This window comes from Sporothrix brasiliensis (assembly GCF_000820605.1).
Source record: "Sporothrix brasiliensis 5110 chromosome Unknown Cont20, whole genome shotgun sequence".
Classification (NCBI taxonomy): domain Eukaryota; kingdom Fungi; phylum Ascomycota; class Sordariomycetes; order Ophiostomatales; family Ophiostomataceae; genus Sporothrix; species Sporothrix brasiliensis.
This window is the reverse complement of record NW_024467139.1, coordinates 6477400-6496233: the sequence shown is the minus strand read 5'-3', so window position 1 is coordinate 6496233 and position 18834 is coordinate 6477400. Positions and strand designations below refer to the sequence as shown.

The 18834-nt window shown below is 58.7% G+C and overlaps 5 protein-coding genes across 5 annotated transcripts; 4 read left to right on the top strand and 1 right to left on the bottom strand.

Moving 5' to 3' along the window:
• Positions 1-886: 886 nt before the first annotated feature.
• On the top strand, positions 887-2497 carry SPBR_07091 (aldehyde dehydrogenase (NAD(P)+); the record flags this gene model as incomplete). The annotated part of the gene is made up of 2 exons (XM_040765345.1): positions 887-1014; positions 1114-2497. 2 exons carry the CDS (start codon positions 887-889, stop codon positions 2495-2497), a joined length of 1512 nt encoding a protein of 503 aa, XP_040617706.1.
• A 211-nt stretch (positions 2498-2708) lies between these two features.
• Positions 2709-5120, bottom strand: SPBR_06692 (uncharacterized protein; the record flags this gene model as incomplete). The annotated part of the gene is made up of 1 exon (XM_040764948.1): positions 2709-5120. One exon carries the CDS (start codon positions 5118-5120, stop codon positions 2709-2711), a length of 2412 nt encoding a protein of 803 aa, XP_040617705.1.
• A 2909-nt stretch (positions 5121-8029) lies between these two features.
• SPBR_07052 (uncharacterized protein) lies at positions 8030-9697 on the top strand (the record flags this gene model as incomplete). The annotated part of the gene is made up of 1 exon (XM_040765307.1): positions 8030-9697. One exon carries the CDS (start codon positions 8030-8032, stop codon positions 9695-9697), a length of 1668 nt encoding a protein of 555 aa, XP_040617704.1.
• A 1475-nt stretch (positions 9698-11172) lies between these two features.
• Positions 11173-12277, top strand: SPBR_07495 (uncharacterized protein; the record flags this gene model as incomplete). Its single annotated transcript, XM_040765749.1, has 2 exons — positions 11173-12091; positions 12147-12277. The coding sequence occupies 2 exons, from the start codon at positions 11173-11175 to the stop codon at positions 12275-12277; spliced, it is 1050 nt and encodes a 349-aa protein (XP_040617703.1).
• Positions 12278-13512: 1235 nt separating this feature from the next.
• Positions 13513-16963, top strand: SPBR_06463 (uncharacterized protein; the record flags this gene model as incomplete). Its single annotated transcript, XM_040764719.1, has 4 exons — positions 13513-13525; positions 13599-13633; positions 13905-15510; positions 15657-16963. The coding sequence occupies 4 exons, from the start codon at positions 13513-13515 to the stop codon at positions 16961-16963; spliced, it is 2961 nt and encodes a 986-aa protein (XP_040617702.1).
• Between the last annotated feature and the right edge of the window lie 1871 nt (positions 16964-18834).

The following is an 18834-nucleotide window of genomic DNA, read 5'->3' as shown; positions in this document are numbered from 1 at the left end:
AAAAGGGGAAAGGAGGAAAAGAAAGAAATGGAGAAACGGTGTAAGTCGACAAAGCCACGACGATGGGACGCCCGGGGACGTGTGGGGAAAGGCTGCCGTGTTTAGTGGGCTGCACAGGGACGTCATCTTTTAGGGAGGGCCACCATCAGCACGACCGTCACGCTGTACTCCGTAAGAGCGCTGTAACAGCGCTGTAAATCCAGGCTAAACCGAAAACAGGCCGAATGTCCCGCCCACTTTTCTGATGCTCAAGTCACCAGTGTCTCAACGAACACAACCAGTCCTAACAACATCACCTGGCAACCCCACACTTTGATACGGGCTGTCTGTCGAGCTGTTGACGGCATTGGGCTGTGGTTCCGATAACAGAGGTGGGGGCCGATGGGCCTTTTGTGTGAGGCTGTTTGCTGTAGATAGGGACAGAGGCGTGAGAAGTAGGGGCGGGAAGGAGGGGTACGAGGCGAAAGAGCTCTCCAACTGTTTTTCCTCTTTGGGAAGGAATGTCCAAACTAAATGGCCACAACGGCCAGTTGCGGTGCAAGGGAGGAGCGACCGCTCTGCGTCCTTGAATCGCTGCGCTTGTTCTTTCCTAGTCGGTCGAATCGCTGGCAGCTGTCGAACAGGAAAGAGCTTCCCCATTCACACAACTTGTGCGAGACATTTTGTAATCGTCTCTCGCGTCCTCCGTTTATCACCAGTTATCGGGACTTGCGCGGCAGATACGAGTCGATGTGAACTTGCATTCCTCATCTCGCATCTCTTTCGCATAGCCGTCTCTTCTTGTCTCTGTTCATATTGAGACCATTTCTCAGTCACCTCGCTTCCGCTCTTCCCACACTTTGACCCTCTCCATCGTCAAACACACGCCAACTCTCCAATTCACACAATGGCCGACCTCGCCGTCCAGTTGACCGCGCCAAACGGCCGGTCCTACAGCCAGCCCACGGGCCTCTTCATCAACAACGAGTGGGTGAAGTCGTCTGACGGCGGCAAGATCGCCTCCATCAACCCCACGTAAGTTTGTGTTGTCGTCCTCTTTGGTCGCTCTGCGTGTCTCTCGGACTTTCGCCCCATACTGTTCGCCTTATTCGTATTCAGTCGCTGATCTCGTAGTGACGAAACCGAGATCGTCTCCGTGTACGCCGCCACGGCCGAGGACGTCGACCGCGCCGTCACCGCCGCCCGCGCCGCCCTCGACGGCCCCGCCTGGGGCGAGCTGCCGGCGACGGAGCGCGGCAAGCTGATGCACAAGCTGGCGGAGCTCGTCGAGGCGCACCGCGAGACGCTGGCGACGATCGAGACGTGGGACAACGGCAAGCCGTACGCGGTGGCGCGCGACGAGGACCTGACGGAGGTGGCGGAGACGCTGCGGTACTACGCGGGCTACGCGGACAAGCGGTTCGGCCAGGTGATTGAGACGACGCCGGACAAGCTGGCGTACACGGTCCGCGAGCCCGTGGGCGTCTGCGGCCAGATCATCCCGTGGAACTACCCGCTGTCGATGGCGGCGTGGAAGCTGGGCCCCGCGCTGGCGTGCGGCAACGCCGTGGTGCTCAAGCCGGCCGAGCAGACGCCGCTGAGCATCCTGTACTTTGCCAACCTCGTGGTGGCCGCGGGCTTCCCGCCGGGCGTCGTCAACATCCTCAACGGGCCGGGCGCCGTGACGGGCGCGGCGCTGGCGACGCACCCGCGCGTGGACAAGATTGCGTTTACGGGCTCGACGGCGACGGCGCGGCACATTATGAAGATGGCCAGCGGCACGCTCAAGAACATCACGCTCGAGACGGGCGGCAAGAGCCCGCTGCTCGTCTTTGCCGACGCCGACCTCGACCAGGCCGTCGAGTGGGCCCACGGCGGCATCATGTCGAACCAGGGCCAGATCTGCACGGCCACGTCGCGCATCCTCGTGCACGCGTCCGTCTACGACAAGTTTTTGGCCGCCTTCCAGAAGCAGGTGCACGCCATCTCCAAGGTCGGCGACCCCTTTGCCGACGCCACCTTCCAGGGCCCCCAGGTGACCAAGGCCCAGTACGACCGCGTGCTGTCGTACGTCGACGTCGGCAAGGCCGAGGGCGCCACCCTCGTGGCGGGCGGCCGCGCCGCCACGACGGCCGGCGCCGGCGGCAAGGGCTACTTTGTCGAGCCCACCGTCTTCACGGACGTGCAGCCGACGATGCGCATCTTCCAGGAGGAGGTGTTTGGCCCCTTTGTGGTGATTGGCAAGTTTGCGACGGAGGCGGAGGCGGTGACGCTGGCCAACAACACCGAGTACGGCCTGGGCGCGGCGCTCTTCACGACGGACCTGACGCGCGCGCACCGGGTGGCCAAGAAGCTCGAGGCCGGCATGGTGTGGATCAACTCGAGCAACGACAGCGACTGGCGCATCCCCTTTGGCGGCGTGAAGCAGAGCGGCATCGGCCGCGAGCTGGGCGAGGCCGGTCTCGAGGCCTACTCGACCATCAAGGCCATCCACATCAATATGAAGTCAAGGTTGTAGGTGGGAACGTCGAAGCCGGCAGTAGGGCATTGGATTGCTTTTGAGTCTTGGTCTGGTTTCTTTCCAATGTTAATCGTGATTACATACAATTTGTCAAGTCCTTTAAACTGTCACGTTGTCCTCTTCTCTCGTCCAGTTTACGTAGATCCAATGCAATCCATTCAATTCGTTACAATCGTCAACTTGGTAGCAAGGCAACTGCCTCGTTCGCCTATCCGAAAACACTCTCAAAGTTGGTCTCCGCCATAATGTCCAGCCAGTGGCTCCGGCTCGGCGGCGTTTCCGTGTCGTAGGTGAGCCAGACAGTCTCGAGAAGCTGGCGGGCGACTGTGATGGGGCGAGGCGGCAGGTTCTGTTCGAGTTTGGCGAGCCGGGTGCGGAGGGTATCGCGCGCGCGGTGGACCGCTGCGCTGTCGGTGGCCAGCGCCAGCGAATCACCCACGTCTCTCGCCAGTGGAAAGTCAAACTCGTCCAGCAACGGCATGCCACCACCACCACCTCCGTCCGTGGCCCGCCCGCTGACAAGGACAAGATCCACGGCCGACGTAGCCGGTGGCTGGTCGGCCGGCTCGTCCGCGGGGCCCTCGACCCGCAACGCACTCCCTGCACACAGGCACAGCAGCGGCTGCAGGCAGCGCATGCGCGAGTCGGCGGGGATGCCGCGGATGAGGTCGACCATGTGGAGGACCAGGGGCAGCAGGCAGCGGCCGGTGGCCGGGGCGGTGCTGTCGCCCATGGGCGGGCCCAGCAGAGTCTGTCCCGGCCCTGCTCCTGTGGAGTTCTGGTGCTGCGACACGAGGTCGGGAAAGGTCTGGTAGAGCTGGAGGAGGGACGACAGCCTGAAGGCCTCGGCGGCTTTGTAGATGTGGCCCTGCAACCGGGCGTCCGCTGCCGCCACCGACGGGTCGGGCGCGGGAATCTGAATCTCCATGGCCAGCAGCACGGCCTCCAGGGCCTGGCCCTCTTGGATGTCCTGCATGGCCTGGTACAGCAGCTGGTACGTGGCGGCGCGGGCCGCCGTGCGCCAGGCCTTGCGCGAGCGGCGGCAGAGGGCCATGACTTTGCCAAAGAGGCCAATGAGCACAATGGGCACGCCGGCCCAGGCGTGGAGGTGCAGGTCCGTCGTCGTGCCGGGCGGTTGTGCCGTGTGTGCCGTGGCCGTGGGCGGGCGCCAGGCCAGCAGCGCCTGGATGTCGTCCTGGTCGTCGGAGACAATGCTGCGGAGCATTTCCTCGTACAGCAGGCAGCCGCGGAAGAACTCGAGCAGCTCGCGGTCGTCGGCGGACAGCTGGGCGGCCCGCAGGTCGAGCAAGTCAATGACGGAGCGGGCGTTGCGCAGGTACTGGATGCCGAGCTGGCGGGCGTCGATCCAGCTCAGCGAGGAGCTCATGCAGAAGAGGGAGGTCAGCAGGCCGGCCGGGAAGACGCCTTTGGGCGGCGGTGTGCTGCTGCTGGTGTCGCAGGCGCTTGGGACGGCGTCGATGCCGTCGATGCCGGCCCGGTGGACGCCGGCGCTGGGCCCAAACAGCTCCTGCAGCTCGTGAATCAGCGCTTGCGTCGACATCTGCGGGGCCACCAAGACAATCTCGCTGACGCTGGGCGGCCGTTTCGGGAGAGACGCCGCGGCCATGGTCTGCAGCGAAAAGAAGACGGCCTCGTTGCTGGACCACAGCGTGGAGCAAAGCCGCCGGAAGGGGTTGGCGGGCGAGTCGTAGGCGGCCCACATGCCGCAGACAGACGAGAACCACAGCTCGACGAGGGAGGTGCCGGGCAGGCTGAGGCCGCGGACGGGGTGAGGCAGTTTCTGCAGCTGGTATGGAGTGCGGGTGAAACGGTCGGGCTGCCACAGCTCGAGCGTGTAGGATTCATCGTTGTCTTGTTCTTGGTCCTGGCCAAGATTGTGATCTAGATCGTCGAGAAGTACAGCAGTCTCGTCCATAAACGAGGGAACAGACACACCGCCCAGTTGTGTGAGCTGCCAACGGCCGGTGGCCTCGATCAAAGACGAGTGTGGCGGAGCAGTTGCTGCTGCGGACGATGTGGGTGGCATGGCGTAGGAGAATGAGTATGGGCCGGTCACATTGTCCTCGGCGAGGACGGGCACAACGGACGGGCCATGCGGGCCGTAGGATGTGGTGGAAGAGGAGGACGTCGAGGATGCGGGCGACAAAGAAGAGACGGGAAGTGACGGTGCTCGCGGCACTGGTTGGCCTGGACGCACTTGTGATAATGGCTGCCGTGTTGCTGGTGCCGTCTCCGCCTTGATCGCGGGCTCAAACGGGTCAAAGGCGTCCAATGAGGTCGCCGACTCGACGGGTGCTGCAGGTTCTGCCGGTACAGTCTGTGCATCCCGTGGTGGGCTCCTCGGTTTGATGGACTGCGATGCGGCCGTGACCAGCTCCGAGAACTCGGGAACGGCGGCTGCTGTGCTGGACCTTCGTCCTCCCGTTGGCTTCGGCGCGGGATTCTCGTACTTGGTCGACCACCGCAGCACCTGCCGGTAGCCCGGACAGGCAATGCCGCGGTTGATGCAGTTGCGGCAGGCGGGCATGGTCTCGTCGCATTTGAGGCGCTTGGCTTTGCAGACCCGACACCCGGACCGGGACTTGACGTGGCGGCTCATGGTGGCATGAGTGCACTTTTTCTTCGGTGGTGGTGGTTGTGTGTCTGCCTCTGTGTCATTCAATTGGCGTTTGATCGACTGTGGCATGCCGTCGCGATGCGATACCGTGCTTTGATTGTTGGCGATGTTGGTGAGTTGGTGATGATGTTGATGATGGCGAATCTGGGGAAACGGAGGCTGGCGACCAGATCGGGATCGATGATTGTGAAAGACGTCTTTTTTCGACTTTGCCAGTCGTTGACAGGTTGGGCACGAGGTGATGCTCCCGCAAGAGGACAAATGCCGTGCCGTGAGGGTGATTGGCTTGATAAGTAGATTTTCTTTTGTTTTTCGACTTTCTTGTGTCTTCGCTCTGTTTGTCCTCTTGTTCTGTCGTATCTTTCATTTTGCGGGGTAATAGCGGCTACTTTAAGGCCTGGAGCCCCGGAGTCCAGCGCTGGAGTCGCCGACCGCCACCAACCATCAGTGCTGTCACGTAAGTGGCCAGAGATATTGGCGGAGTTGGAGCACTAGAACAGGAGACACACCTAGAAAACAGCGGGGCTTCAAGATCCACTGAGCCAGTCGACCAATGCTGGTTGCTGTCCCAATCCGGCAACTCCAGCCTGTACCCTGTTGAGTCTACATCTTCCACTCACAACCAACAGATCAACAGTTCCCCATCGAGTCGGACTTGCCCGGTTCGCCACAGCGGTATCGCTCTGTAGATGCATTGATGCAAACATAATTCAAAACTGAAGGTAAAAGAAAACGAGAGGCAGATCGCACAATATACAATGAGCAAACGACTATACTGGTCAGAGCTTCTATTAGCAAAAGGCTCCAAGAGGTTATGCTTCTCAACTTGCTACTGGGTCATATTTGCCAACCTTGGGGGTTATTGCTGGTTATTGTGTTTCGTAGAGTATCATTGTTTCAGTTTAGACAATAGACGACAAAATAGAACAGACAGTTTGGAATATACAGCGCCGTCGACTGTCATTGTGACGCGCTTTTTACGCTCACGAGACCTCTTCCACAGACCCTGAATCACACATTATGGCAACCGTTTGTCCAGTCATGTGCCTGTGTTACTTTTTGTTGTGTTCAGGTGCAAAGCAATAGAAAGCATGGCCAACCTGCCGGCTCCTTTTGTCAGTTCATACTCTTTCTTATCCAACACATAGTAGCCAGTAGCAAGTCGCCACGTCAGTACCGGGTCACACTTGGTTTACATTTATATGTTCCGTCTCTCGTCTTTTGAAATCCAGGGATGAAAACACACACATCATAACTATCATTTCGACTCTGACCTCATGACCGACCAAATAGCCTCAACGCCCCGTGTTTTTATTATGCGCCATGGTATGCACGTCGTCTGCCCAGTACCCGTGAAACATATCTGACCCGTTATCTTATAAGCAGGGGAGACCTCGTGGGCCAAGATTGGCCGCTACACGGGCATCACGGAAATTGGTCTCACGGAAGCCGGTATCGCACAAGTCTCGACAACGGCGAATACGTTTGTGGGCGCTGGCAGGTTGATTGATCCGTCTATCCTTGCGCACGTTTTTATCAGTCCGCGAATTAGGGCTAAAGACACCTTGAAAATCCTTCTCCCCGAGGGCACCAATACGCGTGTCACGGAAACGGAAGACGTTGCAGAGTGGGATTATGGAGACTACGAAGGCAAAACGACTGGTGAAATTAGGCTCGCCAGGAAGGAACGTGGTTTGGACATTGAAAACGAATGGTTTATTTGGCGTGATGGGTGTGAAGGTGGAGAGTATGTTATGCTTTTCTTTTATGCTTTGCTGTTATTCAAGACGGCGGCCGAACTGACATGACATTTTAGATCTATGCAAGATGTTGCGCAAAGGCTTGACAGGATCATCTCGAAAATCCATGATATACAACATCCCTGCATGGAAGCAAGTGAGCTCACGAAGCCCGGTGACGTGTTAGTTGTACGTCTTGCCTTGTTTTGACTTTGCTCTACGTCTTGTTGTCTTCATCCGCTAAGACGATGCAACTCACAGGTCGCTCATGGTCTTATCCTCCGCTGCTTTGTGAAGCGTTGGCTTGGGTACTCTGTTGATTTCGATCTCCCTATGATGTTAGCACCGGGAGCGATTGCAGTTTTGAGGTATGTTGAGCAGTTAAGCACGTCGAGTCGCCTCGAAATGATTTATTAACCCAGCCTATCTGAAAGCTATAAGAACAATCGCATTCAAGAGCCATGTGTTTATCTCGGCTTAGCGGTTCCGCCCGAGCAGTGTCCATAATTGTCACACGCCCGTTGTCGGGCTTCCTGGCTGCCTGGAAACACCTAGGAAGCGGAACGACTAACAGTCGGCCTCGACGCCGCGGGATTCGGGGACCTCAATGTCATTCCATCTCGAGCCCGGGCGACTTTTCCGGTGAAAGATGGTCGACGACGGGACAGGCTCTTGGCGGACAGGCTGAGACTCAGTTTTCTTTTAATTCATTCCCTCAACTTCTTTTCTCTCTCCTAGTTCCCAACATCTGCTGTTAATTGCCGTCCACATGATGGCCCCGTCTTGCTATCCCAGGTCGATCCTCCAGGGGTTCCCTACGGTAAGTCGAATCGTAGCGAAAGTGGAGCCGCGGTCGGACAATGCAATTCCGCATGCAGATGCTGTGCTGTGTACATTTGTACGTGTTGTTCGTATATGTTCCCTGCCCCAAACGGCTAACGGTTCTTGAATCACCGCTGCGACGTCGTCAACAAACCACCCGCAATGGCAGCCTGACCCCTCCGAGTCGGGGTTCGTCCTCCGTGCGGGGATTCGAGCAAGTCACAAACGCGGAGAAGCGTTATGCCCACGGATATATCAACAGCGTAGCAACGCACGAGCCGGGGATTGCTGTCACCGCTTTTCCGCATCTTTCCTTCAACACACCGCATAATGACCTCTAGAATAGGGCCACGGCCACGACTGGCCTCATTCTTGACGTTCTTGGCCGTCGCCGCGTCGTGGCAACTTGGACGAGCTGCAGACATCGAATTCAAGCCTGCGGGCCAACAAATCCTGGCCGACATCGGCAGCAACACAACAGCCTGCCCCGACGAGCTTGTTGTCCGCACATCCCTCTTCACCTACCAGGGCGCCGTGTCCGACGAGACTCCGACTGTCCGGCAGTTTCTGGGCATCCCCTTTGCCGAGCCACCCGTGGGGCCTCTCCGGTTCCGGCCGCCCGTCACCAAGCGGCCCCTCGCAGATGGCGCCGTCGTGGACGCCACGAAGTTTGGTTCGTACTGCTTCCAGCACGACAATGGCGTGCGCACATTTTATGCGGAACGGGCAGGCCATGCGATGCCCGAGGACCTGGAGGCGTCGGAAGACTGTCTGACGCTGGACGTGTGGACGGCACGCCGCGGCTGCGACGGTCCACCGACCAAAAAGGCTGTTCTGATTTGGATCCACGGCGGCGCGCTCATGACCGGCGGCAGCGCCTCGCCCTATATGCGCGGCAACCGGCTGGTGGCGCGCTTTCCGGACGACGTGGTCGTTGTGTCCATCAACTACCGGCTCAACATCTTTGGCTTCCCCCGGGCCGGCGCGCTCGACGGCCGGCACCTCAACCCGGCCTTTTTGGACGTCCGCATGGCCGTCCAGTGGGTGTACAACAACATTGGCCACTTTGGCGGCGACCCACGCCGCATGGTGCTGTTCGGCAACTCGGCGGGCGGCTCGCACGTCGACAAGTACGCGTATGCATGGGCGCACGATCCGCTGGTCCAGGGGTACATTTGCATGTCGGGCCAGGGCGAGTTCACGGCCGACCCGCGGGACGTGTCCAACTTTACCTATGTGGCGGCGCAGGTGGGCTGTGCGTCGGACACAGACGACTACGACGCGGAGTTCCAGTGCATGCAGAGCGTCCCCGCCGCCACCCTCATGGCGGTCCTCAACGGCTACGACAGCCGGCAGCACGGCGGGCGCGTCCTCGGCTTCCAGCCGCAGTCCGACAACGAGACCAGCTTCGGCAACTACACCGACCTGCAGGTCCGCGGGCTCTACTCGCGCCTGCCCACCGTCGTCGGCAACGTCGACAACGAGATGGCCTCGCTCTACTACCCCTGGACCGGCGAGCCGCCCGACCAGGAGACGCTCGACCTCCTGTCGGGCCTGTTTGTCTGCCCGGCCGCCGTCGCCGCCAAGGCCCGCCAGGCCTACGGCGCCGGCCACCACCCCACGTGGCGCTACCGCTACTTTGGCGTCTTCCCCAACATGAACCCGCTGCCCTGGATGCGCGCCTACCACGGCAGCGAGTTCCCCATGGTCTTTGGCACCGCCGACACGTTTGGCGGTCCCAACACGCCCGCGCAGGACGCCCTCAGCGCCTACATGCAGACGGCCTGGGTCGCGTTCGCCAAGGACCCCCAGAAGGGCCTGCTCGATCTCGGCTGGCCGCTCTACGTCGAGGACGAGGCCACGCTGGTCCGCCTCGGCCACCCAGACGTGGCGGCACCGGCTGCGTTTGACCTCGTCCAGGGCGACACGTACGACGGGCTGTGTCCCTATGTCATGGCCAACCTTGGAGATGTCGTCAAGAGAGCGATGCCGCCGTGAGGCGGCGGATGAGAGGAAGGCAGGCCGGCAGGCATTGCTGTATCAACGAGGTCAAAATAAAGTCCGAGTAGGTCATCGGTGGAAAAGACTTATGCTCCTCGTTGTCGTGAGGATAAATATAGGAACTAGACCGCTACCACTGAGCCAACTTGCAAAGTAGAGAGCCCTCTAACAGCTAGACTAGACAACAGGTCTGACGTACCGTCGTCCAACAATACACTTTGTAAACAATCACGTGACAGACCCCAGCCCCGTGATATCAAGTTGCCCTTAGTAACTGCACGTTACACAGCACCCACAACTTGTTTTGACAAATATTTAGTAGGCCACATTCATCCTTCTACTCTGTACCTTTTTCTTGCGTTTTTCGTCCCTCTATCAAGAGATGGTCATGCCCAAGACCCAACTCTCCAAACCAACATGTTTGCAACCTTGACGCCACCCCGAATCCGCCACAAGACCAGAATCGTCGCAGCGACACACGCCTCGGCGCAGCGGGCCGCTCATGACATTGACGGATGGTTTGTCGCAGATTTTTTTCGCCTTCAACTACCTCTTTCATGGCCTGGGACAGTCCCAGATCTGGTTGGCACCTTCGGTACGTTTTAAATAACAATTTATCGAGCTCTGCTTCAACTGACAATGTCTCTGAGAGCCTTCAAGCATGCCTAGCAAACAACGGCGAATATGTGCACGGTAACCCATTCCGGGACCGTAAGGTTGTCCTTTCCGACAAGCTCCTTCGTGAGAACCAACTCTCTCTAAATTCCTTTGCGCCCCGGGCCCGGCTCGACGTTGCTGGATTGGTGACGGACCGCTCTGTTACGGTCCCGTTTGCGGCCGATCCGACCGTATGTCACGGCCGGTTACAGCTGGAAGCATCCGTTGCGGTTTTATCACATGAACCGTAACTAACTATTCCGATCTGACAGATGCCCGACTTCAAGGAGACCAAAGCAGCCACGAAGGCTGCGAAGCGCGATGGAGGCGCCGTCATGCTACTTGTGTTCTGCCCTGGGATCGACAAGGAGACGATGGCCTTGGACGGCGGCGGCGATGGGAACAACCTGACGATAACGGTGCTGCGAGGCGTTTTGGAGCCATATGTTTCCGGTTGTCTTCTGACGACCGCCTGTTAGTCGGGTGGCTGGAGCGTTTGCAACGAGCTGAACAATACGACTTTGACAGCAGCGACGCCGAAAGCAGTGTCATTGTCTTGGCCAGAGTCTAGGAGCATTGGTCGTTTTTCCGGATCTGTTTTTGCTGGAGCTGTAATCGATTCGCTTGCTGCATCGGCCCACGGAACGGAAAATACACCAGCACGCCCCGTCATTAAGACGCCGGAACAAGTCGCCACATTTAATTCGTTTTGTTCGTCGACTTGGAACTCGTGCCAAAGCTTTCACCGACTGTGGACGGAACACACATTCTCGTTTGGCGCCCAAGATGACGAATGGGAGGAGCCGTTCTCGAAAATGGCAGCCGTCGACTTGGCGGGCTATCGCGACCGTTGGAATCAGCTCGTGACATACTCGTACACGGGTTCAGTAGCCGACAAAGCCAATCTCGACTCGTCTCCCCTCAATCCAAACTTTGAAGGCACGACGCACGCAACGGCAGCAGGAGACACGGGGAGTCGCACTCATCGCAGTAGCAGCCACAGCTGCACCGACGTCCACGACGTCAACGACATGTTTGTTGGCCCGTTCCTAGACTGTCTTCGGAATAACCGCATCGAGCCAATGGTCCGTCTCTGGCAGCAGACTTGTCCGGGAGACAAATTGGGAGGCTATGGCCCCTTGCTCCACGGCTTTATGGGCCGATGTGTCCGCACCAACAGCCTCACGCCCTTTCAAAACGAAGAGGACGCTGACAAGGATACTTCTATTTTTTACTGGAATTTGACGTCGATTCTTCAGTACCGGTGGACTATGGCAATGCTGGCGCAGGACATCTTGGCATCCATGGGTCTGGCTCCGCCCGGCCGTGCGAGCTGCCTCTTTTGGGATCGGCGGACCTGGGAGAAGGAAACACCACGGGCGTTCGGCGTCACGGAGAGTGACTTTGAGGATCGACACACGGCTGTCTGGCACGTGTTCAACCAGGAACGGAGCCCCCAGGAACAAAATCTGATTGCCTTGATCGAGCCCGCGCCCGAACAAGGGCCAACTTTCTACCGATTTATATTCTACATCACCGCGGGCATCGTCGAGGCTCTGTACCGCAACCCGACAGGCGAAAGCGACATTGAAATTCAAGATCGAATGGAGTCTATGGGCCAAGCCGCTGCGGCTGAGATGGATTCGATCGGAGAGGTGATACCCACGGAGATGTCGTGCATGTATCGGAGCAGAGGAACTGTGACATCGAAATCACCGTTGGCATCGAAAAGGCGTCGGTCGGTTAAGGCGGCTTCCCGGATGGCTTGCTGAACTTCAGCCTCAGCCAGATCAGGACCTTACGGTAGGCTTACGGAATTTTGAAGCGAAGGTCATTGTACCCGTCAATGATGCGGCGACAGTCCTGCTGGATGAGGTCGTCGCCGTATACCAGCGCCGCGATGTAGTCGCCGATATCTGACGACTTGAGACCTTGCGATCTACTGCGGATAGAGCGGATAGACTTAACGAAAGGAGCCTGAGAACGCGGCTTCTTGTCGTCTATAGCTTTCTTGACCCGGTATGAAGCCCACGGTATGTGTCGGGCAAGTACAGAATCCTGTGGGATGCGTGCTGCAATAGCGTAAAGGTTGTCGGTACACTCATCGAGTGTAGGTCTCGTTCGGTTGACCATATTGATGGGGTACCACAGCTCCGGCTGGGCAATGGTCGTGGACACAGATCCATTTGTCGCACCAGCGACCAAGGATGATGCCAGTGGTAGAGCCTTACCGCTAGTTGAGGTGACTGTGGCCTGGACTGTCACAGATTTGGGTTTGACCGCGTCCAGCAAAGCATCGACTTCTATACGCTCATTACACTGGCCGACCCCGTCGTGCGCCAATGCAGACAGGAGTGGGCCAGGACAATGCGGCAAGAGGTGCGCGGCAGAGCCCGAGCAGCCTTGACGCGGCGGGATAAGTAGACTAATAGACCTAGTCCGTTTCTTTCTCGAGCTTACGCCTACCCACGTTTATTCTGTGCTACTTTGTGCACCTCGGGGCCTGGCCGGTGGAGAAAGAACAAGAAGAAGAAAGGGAAGATAAGAGACGAGACACGGGAAGTCAGAGATGGCGACAAGGAGATAGAGATGACTGGTCGATGGAGAAACCAGCTTCGATGGGATTTGTTTTGGTGCTGAGAGATTGTGTTGTTTGTTTCTTACTTTTCTCCTCATTCGTGTTTTTTTTTTCTCTTTTTGATATCCAGCCACTTTTTTTTAGGATATCTCGATCACGGATATGGATCGGCGGATATCTGAACGTCTTCATGTTGATTTACTTTTGTTTTTATTTCTCCTGTCTTCTTCGACTTATCGCAGATGGGAGTGGCAAAGACAAAATGAATCGTTTGTCCATCGATTTATTCGACTTGCATCTCAATTCCACAGACCGTCCCGTCTTATTCAGTTCAAGGCGTTGTCCGTACTTTTGCGAGACGAACATTGCCTGCCGCACTGCAATAATCGCGATTGCACCTTTTCGGGCGCTGGCAGGCGCTGTAATTACAGTGAGGATTCAGGGTCACATTGGCACAGAACATGTTGTATTTTCATCGGCAAATTCCTAATTTTAAACGTATTTTTCGTCTCTCATAAGAGCTAACGCTATACGGTTGGTCCATCTGTTCGCCTTGCGCCAACACACCATTCGAAGGATGACGGACGGACGTATCTGACGGGCGGACGAATCCCTCCCAAACGGTCAGATTTTCAGCTTCCGTGACTAAGCCGTGACGTGCAGAGCGAGTTTGCCTCGAGGAGGAGAGCCTGAAGATCGTGAGATTCGGGCCGCTTGATCGCTCTTTCCCTCTGGGCCCATTCTAATTTCCACTCCTGCCTCAATTGACCTGTGCGACTCCTTCCTTCCGCCGGTCGCACTTTCCCGGCAATTGGACTGCAGGCCGGTAGGGGGCTTGCCGACAATCCCGACGTTCCATTCTGTTCGATTTTGTTCGATTCTGCATCCACAGAAACACTCCGACCGAACTGACTTGCGCCTCCCTCCCCTCCCTCCCTCACGAGGCCATTGCGACCGAAGCCTCCACAGAGAGACCGAGACAGCGGCCGCGACGCCGACCTGCGACGACAACACGCGGCGGATGCGACTGACGCCCGCCTCGCCAACCTCGCCAACCTCGCCGACATGGACCGCTCCAAGCTGCGCATCTCCAAGGCGTGCGAGGAGTGCCGCCTGCGCAAGATCCGCTGCGACGGCGGCGAGCCGTGCCAGCGCTGCCAGTTTCGGGATGTCGTCTGCGAGTACCGGACGAAGGCGCGCAACCGGACGAAGAAGAGCGATTTGCTGGGGGCCGGTGCGAACACCGGCCGCGGCAGCGACGATATCAACCACAGTAGCCCTCGGTCCCATCCTCGGCGCCCTGCCTCTGGGGCCGCGACGCGCCCTGCCGACACGCCGTCCTCGGCCACGGGCGGCCGCAACAGCAGCCTGCAGAACCACAGCGTGGCGGCGACCCACCGCGCGTCGCCGTCGGTCTTTTTGCAGCTCTACTACGGCCCGTCGTCCAACTTTTCCCTCTTGAACGCCATATACCACCGCATCGAAGGCCGGACCGCGGCCGAGGCGCAAAGGCGAAAGGCTGCAAAGGCCAACAGCGCGCATGGCGTGGAGGGCGCAAATGGCGGCGGCACACACGAGCAGGACGACCAGGACGACGACCGCGACGACGAGGACGAGGACGACGACCACGACGAGGCCGAAACCACGCGCGAAGTCGAAGAGTTCGGCCCCGGCCTCGACCTGTTCAACAACCGGCGCCTCTACTTTGGCGACCTGACCAACGGCGCCGAGTCCTCGTTCAACCTCTGCGGCAACGGCTCCTTTACCGACGGCGCCTCCATGTTCATCGACCGCGCGCTCGCCGAGCGCCTTCTGGAGCGCTACCTGGCCACCTTTTGGCTCGTGCTGCCCATCTGGACGCGCGACACCTTCCGGCAGCGCCTTGCCGGCTTCTACGACGCCACCTGCCTGCTGACCGAGGGCAACCCGGACACGGTCATTATCCTTTTGGCGCTCGCCCTCGGTGCGACCATGCTCGAAGAAGAGCTGGCCGCCCAGTACCTGTACCGCATGGCGCGGCGCTGGGCGGCCGGCCTCGACGAAATGGTCAATGTGTCGACGGTCCAGATCTCCCTCATGATGTCGCACTATGAGTCCGAGCGCGCCCGCCCCAACTCGTCGTTTTTGCTGGTGGGTACCGCCGTGCGCAAGGCCGTCGCGGCGGGGCTGCACAAGGGGGTGGGCGGCAGCGGCCGGGGCCACGCGGCCAAGCAGTCGCCCGACGCGGCGCGGCAGATGCGCGTCACGGTGTGGAGCCTCTTTTTTTGGGAGACGTGGCTGTGCTTTTCGCTGGGCCGGCCGAGCTCGTTCCCCGAGTCCGAGATGGACGTGCCGTTCCCCACGGAGGAAAAGCTGCTGCACAACGTGGTGACGCTGGCCCGCATCATGTCCAAGAGCGCCGCCTGCGTCTACCGCCGCCACCACGATTCGCTGCTGACCCTGTGGAATGCGGCCAACGACATCCGGCGGGAGCTGCGCGCGTTTGCCGAGCAGCTGCGCGACGACTTTAATTTTGGCGTGATTGACGACCCGACGTCGGGCGAGGTGGGCGTGCGCCAGACGATTGTGTCGACGTGTAAGTACTGCCCTAGGACTGAGATGTGTGAACGAGCGCAGCGAGAGAAGGCGAGCGAAGCGAGGACAAAAGAGTGAAGCGAGGACAAAAAGAGGGGCTCTGCCGGCGATGACCCATGACTGACTGTCGCGTGCGACCTTTCACAGTGTACCACCACACCCTCATCCTCACGTTCCGGCCGTTCCTGGTGATTCGCGCCACCATGCTCCGGGAAGACAGCGAAGGCGCCGGGCAGCCGCACCCGCCGCCGCCGCGCTGGCTCGACACCGCCTGCGAGTACTGCCTGGACGCGGCGCGGCACTCGATTGCGTTTCTGATCCGCGCGTTTGAAAAGAACGAAATGTGCCGGGCCATCCGCTACCATGTGTTCTTCATCGAAGGCGCCTCGCAGGTGCTGGCCTTTGAAATCCTGCACCACGACGCCGCCGGCCGCGAGTCCAACCTGCCGTGGATCCAGCTGGCCATCCGCGCGCTGCAGCTGGTGCTGCCCAAGCACAAGATTGGCCGGCCTCTGCCTGTCGACCTGCCGAGCAACCTGGAGCGCATGGTCCAGGTTGTCTACCCTGATTTCCGGGCGGACCAGGTGGGCACGGGGGCGGTGCTGCCGGGGATTCCGTCGATCAAGGTCATGGAGCGCACGACGACGACGGCAGGGGCGGCGGCGGCGGGAGCTACGAATGCAGGCACGGCTACGGCTACGGCTACAGCTACGACATCGTCTGGCCGCACAGGCGACCACGACATGACCATGACGGACCAGGAGAGCGGATCGGCGGCGGCAGGCCCTCTGTATGGCACGTCTGCCCCAAATACGGGTGCTGGGGCGGGAAGCAGTGGTATGACAGCCGGCGCACCGCCGTCTTCGTTTGTTCCACAACATCAGCTACAGCAGTACCAGTACCAGCCACAGCAGCAACAACAACAGCAGCAGCAACAACAACACCTCGTGATGAACCCGCTTCCGCCCAGCATGTCCAGCATGGGAGGCGGAGGGCTGGGCGGCGGAGGACCACTCGACAGCGGCGGTCAGAATGGCGGTGGTGCCACGGGCACCAACACCAACACCCACCACGGCGGCCACTTTAGCAGCCTCCACCTGACCGACCTCAGCAGCCTCAGCAACCTCAGCAACGCGCTGCCGCCGCTCCTCTTCCCCTTTACGCCGTTTGGCGGGCTCGACGACTCGTCGGCCACGTCGGCGCCGCCCGGCCACAACACGGCCGGCACAGCGTCGATGCAGTCGCCACACGGGCCGCCCGGCAGTGGAGGGGGTGCTGGTGCTGGTGCTGCGCCTGGCAGCTCGTCGCATACACCGGGCGCGCCGGGCACGGGCAGCGGCGACGCGCCACCGCTGGACCTGACGGCGGCCGATCTGGGCTGGGACTTTGATTTTGGCACGATGAACATGGAGGCGTTCCTGTCCATTGACCCGACAATGCCGTACAACTATTGAGGGGGGAGGACAAGGGCAAGGGCAAGGGCAAGGCCAAGGGCAAGGCCAAGGCCAAGGCCAAGGGCGAATCGGCCGAGACAATGGCGCAATGCAGGGGGTTTATTTCTGGACATTTTTGGACATCTTCTGGGTATCTTCCACACGTCGTCTACAGATCTGCCGATCGTATGGACATCTTTTCTTCTACGTTTTTTGACTCTTATAATCTTGGACTGGTTTGTCGCTACGAAGCGAGAGCATCTAATTTATATTCGCTTCTTCTTTGTCGTCTTGGCATTTATGGACCTTTGATACACCGACTTTTCACGTGTCGGTAATCTCCTTGGGAAAGACATTTTTCCTCGCGTGGAACGGCGGCCGGGATTACGAAGGCCGACATGGCGGAAAGACTGCGCTCGACACATCCCAACCAATCATGCACCGGTAATAGGAACCAATGCTACAGCTCTAAAGCTGTTGACACAGGGTAAGGGACCAGGGGCTAGGGAGGGGGGTGAACCATTGATATACGGATGTTTACTCACCTACATTCGTACACAGCTGCGAGACGTTGCGCGAGAACTCCGAATCGGCGCTTGTTTCGCCGCGCCGAGCACACCACGTTGACTTATACGCAAAGGCTACCACAAGTACTGCCTGGCACAGGTTTCCACTTTTCCACGTCTGTTTCCACGTTTGTTTGCATCGGATTGTTCCTGGGACGGAGATTGGCTTGTATTGCCGCTCGTGGCCTAGGCCGGATCCAGGCACAAACAAAGAGGTGGCGCCCACGGGGGGGTGTGAAGGTGCGTTACCAACATCCGGAACTACGGAGTAAGGGCAGGAGGCCAAGGCATCGGATACGACGTCAAGTCTGGTCGAGTTGCGCCCTGGTCCGATGGCTTGGCAAGGAGCAGGAAGCTCGGTCACTTCATTGCGCCTTTGGGACAGCCGGGCAGACGTTTCGTCACCTCAGCAAAGAGACGACCACAAGAGATGACCAAGCGAAGGGCATCACGCCGGCAGTATGAGGACTGCAATGGTGATCCAGAGATACACAGGACAGACGGGCCATTGGGACGACTGAGTACACGGTATTCAAGCTTCCGACATACAAAGTAGGTTGGGGCTGGTTGGCGTCTTTCCCTTTTTTTTTGTCCCTTTTCTTGTCCCTTTTCCCTCGTCCGCGATCTCTTGGCCGAGAGTGGGCTGACACGCACTGACATTGCAAGACACATCAGAATGAAGAAGAGAGTGGATTGCTGTTTTCCTCTTTCTTTTATTTTTATTTTTTATTTATTTTTTTACGTGCGTCTTTTGAACCGGCACGTCGGATATGGCAGTACGGAAGTAGGCGGAAGTACGGATGTGATCACTAACACGGCGAAAGTGGGCCCCCCTGCATGGAATTTTGTCGTGATGACAAGGTTTTGCTTTCTTTTTGATCGTTTTGGTCGTTTTAGGCGTATTCCGGACGTGACGGGCGTTTCTCAGCAGCGAGCGATGCAAGACGAAGCCCCCGTCCCCAGACGAAGCCATGATACAAATTCGGGAACGGACGGGAGTGGAGACGCTGACATTTGGGCCAAAGACTACGAAGAGGAGGACGAGTCAGAAAACAGAACAAGGCACAGAGGGCATCGCCATTCTTGCTCATGGATCCACACGAAGCAGACAGGGGACGATGGATATAGAAACGCAGACGCGACGTAAGATGCTGCCAGTGGAGCTGGACCGTCGGTGTCCTATGTTCTCTTGTTCTTGCTCGTCTTCCGCTTATATAGGCTCCCACGCTGCTGTCGTTACGCTTTCCTGTCGACTTGCAAGACAGCCTTGCTGGACGACCAGCATCACGACAGCGATCCCATATCCTCCACGACCTACTGACCACC